At 32.0% G+C, this 6000-nt stretch overlaps 1 protein-coding gene across 6 annotated transcripts in view; it reads right to left on the bottom strand.

The window, feature by feature from the left end:
* Positions 1–292: 292 nt before the first annotated feature.
* The window catches only part of TRIM33 (tripartite motif containing 33), a gene marked incomplete at its 5' end in the record, with an annotated part of 66789 nt that continues 61081 nt past the window's right edge, over positions 293–6000 (bottom strand). For 4 of the 6 annotated variants that reach the window (XM_081323152.1, XM_081323154.1, XM_081323153.1 and 1 more), the window contains 2 exons: positions 293–4900; positions 4983–5033. In XM_081323152.1, coding sequence (XP_081179278.1) covers positions 4688–4900; positions 4983–5033 — 264 coding nt within the window. In that variant the 3' untranslated portion in view covers positions 293–4687. The remainder of the gene's footprint in view (positions 4901–4982; positions 5034–6000) is intronic. The other 2 variants (XM_081323156.1, XM_081323157.1) reach the window with 1 other exon arrangement.

The following is a 6000-nucleotide window of genomic DNA, read 5'->3' as shown; positions in this document are numbered from 1 at the left end:
TTTAGTAATATTAAATCATAACCCTTAATTCTTAAGTCACCGTGTAGATGCTAGCCAAATTTTCATAATTTTCCCATGCTAATAATTTAACAAATAGGTCTAGGGAGGCCTTTAATTTACAAAATAATACTCATTTGAAAAGTTCTTCCTTTTCTAATTTAATAGAAATAACCAAAACAAAGTGGTTTCAAAACAATGCTTTTTAAAACTGTTCTAATACAATTGCTACACCACATTCCAGAGCACTTAACAAGAAATATTTACAGGTTGCTAAATGTATTAAATAATCATGTAAAGAAAAATGCTTTTATTACACACCAGCCAAAAAACACAGGAACTGAACAATTAGAAACGTTAACTTGTTAAAAAAATTAAATATTATTCAGAGAATACAATACCACAGAAACAGCACTTTTTTAAAAGAATCAGTAAAGTTACCTATGTGCAAAAAGTACCAGTTTTAATTACCAGAAAGAAAGAATATGGGAATTGAACCCTTTGATTCGTATGTTTACATATAAAATTAAAACAGGCTTTCAATTGCACAAATCTTTATCGACCTCATATATACATGTTTAATGGCATTTTGAATTAATAAACGCCTACATTGGCAGGCCTTTAACATGCATCATTTTCCATTTCAAAATTTATGTTCACACTAAGGGAATGCTGAAATGGGTGAGAGATCTATAAAATTCTTTGAATTTATTTATACAAAGTCACAGATCATTTTAAAAGAAAAGAGGAGCTCCCTACTTGAAAAAGAATTGAATAGAAAAGAGAAAGTTGTGTGTTATCATTGTCAATCAGCTACTAAATTAAGAAATCAAAACTTCCATTTTTAAAACAACTTTGATTAGGATGCATTTTAAAAGTAGACTAGCAAATAGGTGGACACAAAAACCTATTATGAGTGGAATTACTGCACATGCATCATTGAAGCAAAGTGGTGGCCATATCCAAAAATCACAATCTTATGAATTACTTTGAAATAGGTCTATGTAAATTGTGGCATATAAAGTTTTAAAAAAGTACCTCCATTATTTACTGAAACACCTACTTCTTAAAAAAATATGTTAACTTTCCCCAATTTTTAAAATAAAATGCCACACTATAACTGCACGCTTTATTTGTTAAAAGCTAGACTTGGGTGATACACATACAAAAACTTTCCTATAAAACCACTACCCAAAGGAAATGGATCCTGCCATGCTAAACAGGCAACAGACAAAGCAGTTTTATTGCTTTTTTGCTAAGGAGAGGTGGAAAAAAGAAAGAGAGAAAGCCTACATCCAACACGTAACATTTTCAACTTCAAGGTAGTGTTGCCATAACTTTCACGTAAATGGGACTGGCTAATAAAACTACATTATACAACAGAATGGCAAATTGGGGTGATTTATTAAAAAATACTACTTTTGATGCAGTGGCTCGCAGCAATGTTTATAAAACATTCTGCTCTTTTATCCAGTGTTGAGTATGCCGACACTCAATGCCACCTCAAATATTATTAATGGGAATTTTTCTCATGAAAAAGGCTATCTACTTTATACAGCATACAGTATCTACTTTAAAAGCTAGGGGCAAAGCCACCCTTTTTGGATAGTAAATCAGCCTTAATAGTATATGATAGGACACTTAATTGCAGGGCACAGTTAAGTAAAACCTGAACATACTTAGCTGGTTAAACTTACACTAATCACTAGTAATTTACAAGGCAGGGGACCTGCTGAGGTAATTGAGAAGTCCACAATCAGCACGCTGTACACTTGTTAGCCTTCTTGTTTCAAAGCAAGCTGCCTTTTTCTTCTTTGGATTAACTTAAATGTTTGGAACCTATACAACGAGGGAAAGACTTTTTTGTTTTGTTTTTTAGCAAGAGTATTTGAAGTCAAATTATATGACAAAATATTGGGGGACCATATCAGATACAAGTTACATTGTAATTTATGAAGCCCAGGTAAATCCATTTCACATGCAAGGAAAGTCCCATTATCCACTAGAAAGCAGATATATGGAGAATATACTCCCCAAAAAACTATGTTTTCAAACCCAGTATAGCTCAATAATTGCACAGGTGCCTGTGATATGCCAAACACAGGCTTCTTTTCAGCTGTACAGGTGGCAGAAGTCCTTTTGTGATATACTTCTTACATCACTGGGAAAAGCTCATCAAGACTGCAAAGCATTTCCATCTATGAATATATTCTTCAAGAAATGACTCTTATATAGAATCTATGCAGAATGTTATTATCCACTATGTTTCAGGTAGCATATAATCATTTTAATGTCTCAGATTATGTTATTGCAAAAAAGTAAAAGATATTCATACAATTTTAATACACTAAAATCTGAATATATTACTTTTCCATTGCCGTTTCAAGGATGGGGAAAAATCTAAATTAGCTCAATAAAAATTCTCTTTTGCAGAAAGGAATCTGCATATATTTAATTAAAGTAATAGATTCATTATCAATTGAGATACGAAGAACTGTAGTATACATAAGAAGTACTATTTCATCCAATGGTTATTTAGCATTTTGTTCTTGCATTTGATGCTTGCAATAAGTGCATAGATTGATAATTTTGTGGGAACTTGTCGGAGAGTGAACACACTGAGAGAACACCCTCCCATTCACCCTCAAATTTTTATCTGTAAATAAAAAGTGACATTCAAACTAGGCTATGCTGATTGCCTATGTTAGAACTCTCAAGCTGAATAATCTCACCACTACATTTAGAGAAAAGGATAATCAGTGACACTATATATATAGAAAACATCACACAGTCCAGTTAGAATGTTACCTTTTATATGTGGAAATGACAGCTATGATTATGAAACTTTCTTCCAATCTCTCTGAACTGACTTCTCTAAATTTACTTTGGACATAATATAGACCAATATATATTCATAAAACAGACAATTTAGAATTGATTTGTTAAATAAAACCTTTTGTGAAAATAAATCCTGGACTCCTTTCATTTTGAGAATATAGTTTATCTAAGAAAGTGAATTAAAGTCATAAGTATCTTTAATTACTTTCATGTTAAGAGAACCATCCTGTCTGCTCTTTGTCAGTACAGGGAAAATGAACTCAGCCATTTGAACCAAAACTCTTTAGGGAATCACTGGGAATACCTTGTACAATAGAAATTATTCAACTCTACTGTATAGATCAATTCTTCATATACTGTGAACTGTTGGTCATAATGAATTACACCCAATGTCACAGTAAAGCCTATATTTTGGTTACCTCAGTATAGTTTGCTTTTTTGAAACAGACATAAAAATATTCTATATAAGGGTTTGAAATAGTTTTATAGTTCAATATAGACCTACACCAAGCATATAAGGATTTTTACCTGTTCAACACTGAATTACAATAATGCAGGAGGGTTTTTTGTCTCAAAGTTGCTATCAAGGCGAATTGAAGAGCTTTGTTATGCACAGACAACTGCTTATTATTATTCATCTAGTTACTTGTCTGATATGCTGGTCCATTTTCTAAATTTAAGAATAGACAAGTAACTTAGCCTGAAAGGGCACATTATTCTCTTCAATATTTTGTTTAAGCTGCTTCTGAAGAAAACTGAATAGATCTAACAAAATAATACAGAACGTCAAATTATGAACTGCTTAAGAAATAAAGAGCATATTACAAATCTGTTCTTGATTAGGAACATTAGTAAGAATACATATTAGCTTAAAAACAGTTCAGCAAATGTTGCTGCCTGAAAGAATTTACAGTACCATTATTTACAAATAAGACAGAGTGAATACAGGAAATTTTACACATTTGGTAGTTGACAAAGTTATAGTTTGCTGATAGCAGTCTATCAGAAACTGTTAGTAGGGAAGACTGGACAGTCACCAGTTATTAACATCATAGGCTAGTTCTGAAAGTACTAAAATCTATATTTTAGTTGGTTTTGCAGCCAACATCCTGCCTTAAAAGGGGAAAGAAAGAGACAAAATACAAAAAAAATGGTGCTGAGGTGTACTGTGCATGGGACTTCCATTTAATATCATGAATCCTACTTAAAAACATGAATTACAATTTAAGTCAATAAAGCACATATGAAGAACTCGCATTCCTGCGTTCTCAAATTCAAGATGATTTAATGATGTTATGATACTTCTATACATAATAAAAGACTGCAGAGCCTGGCTATTTGACCCAACAATGTATGATACTTGCATTGTCACTTGGATGAGATGTTGAATTTCAAAAATATAAAAAAGAAAATCACACAACCAGTTCTGGTTGCATGAAGAGAAAGGATGCTTCGAATTTAAACCACAACCCGGTATGAAAGTGAAATATGATTTTTCTTGGTCCAAACCTACAGAAATAGTTTGTTCATACAAATGTCACCATATAAAAACTTGTTTCTTATATGAATGATAATAATCTCAAACTTCTGTAAATGAAGGAGTGAAAAGGTGAAATAAAAATCCAGCACTACCTACACACACACACACACACACACACACACACACACACACAGAGCAATAACAGAAGTTGAAAGCTTTTCCCCCTTAGACAAGCATGTTTCTGTACAAATGCTTTTTGTAATCTAATACTGTCTGAACACTATCAATAAAATGGCCACTAAAGCCATGATAATATCCCAGGAACATTTAAATATTTTTTTCTTTACAATAGTATGGGTCCATTTAATCAGTTTACTTTATATGCACCGGCCTTTCATCTGATTTTAGACGTTTTCTACGTGGCTGTATAAAATCTTCATCTGAATCATCAGTTATTTCAGCATCATCTTCTTCTTGCTCGAATTCAGGTAAAGGCTGGAAGATCCTGCCTGGATATATCTCTGTAAGTTTATCTTCAAAGTATAATGCAACTGCTTTCCCTGCCTGTGCTACTTCTGAATCAACCTGCAAAGTAAAAAAGATAGTAACATTCACCAATTGGTAATGCACTTCTCTTCAGCAAGTGTGCATGGTCTGAAAAGCTTACCTTCAAATTAATCTCTTGTGTTTCTGCATAAACTTGAACAACTTTCATCATCTAAAAAGGATACCAGAGTCAAAACAAAGGAAATTATAATCCCTTCTAAAGTTATGATACTGTACAGGAATGGATGATGAAACTCAGCCATGATGGCAATTTATTTCTAAAAACGGTGACACAGAAGTGACACTTCATAAGGCCCCATTGCTAAATTTTGGGTATGTGATCCATTAACAAATGATCAGTTTTGTAAAACTGATACCAAGCACAGAAATCCAAAATTGAGCTGTACAGTAAATAGGATAATTGTGTTATAAATGGTTGGCAGTAATTTCTTCCATCAGGATTCCTTTGTCACTTCTTCTCAAGAAAGTGCTAGCCCACTACCTTCCAGTTCAGTTCTTCTTGTCATGATATAAATGTGACAACTGCAGTAAGAAAAAAGGGCAAGTTTCTTTTTTAGTCTGTACTAACTGCATTTATCTGCCCATGAAAATTTCTTTTCCTCGTATGTTCATCTTTCTTAAAATTAATTTATTTTGAAAAATACAATTCTTTGGCTTCACCTATTACAATCCAAGTTTAAAGTTCCAACTGCTTAGGTAACTTAATACTTTAAAAACCTTTACATTTTGAGATTTTACTATTAGAATTTTATATGCAGGTATTAATATCAACACTTTAAAACTTTTACATTATGAGATTTTAGTATTAGAATTTTATATGCAGGTATTAATATCAACACTTTAAAACTTTTACATTATGAGATTTTAGTATTAGAATTTTATATGCAGGTATTAATATCAAACCAGTACAAAGATTATAACCCACTTTAAATGAAACTGAGGTTTTCAAATTCTGTCCTATAGAAAATTCAAGATTCTTTTTCAAGAGTCTCTGAGCATATTTAAATAAAAACTTCTAATCAATGGGAGACAGAATAATGATTTTAGATAATATAGATATTAAAGATAGAAAATATCCAAGTCTTTTCTATAGATGATAACGACTCTAATTTAAGTAT

The sequence above is a fragment of the Vipera berus genome (genome assembly GCF_964194415.1).
Source record: "Vipera berus genome assembly, chromosome: 3".
Lineage (NCBI taxonomy): Eukaryota > Metazoa > Chordata > Lepidosauria > Squamata > Viperidae > Vipera > Vipera berus.
Note: the sequence above shows the minus strand (reverse complement) of the source record. Positions and strands in the feature narration are given on the sequence as shown.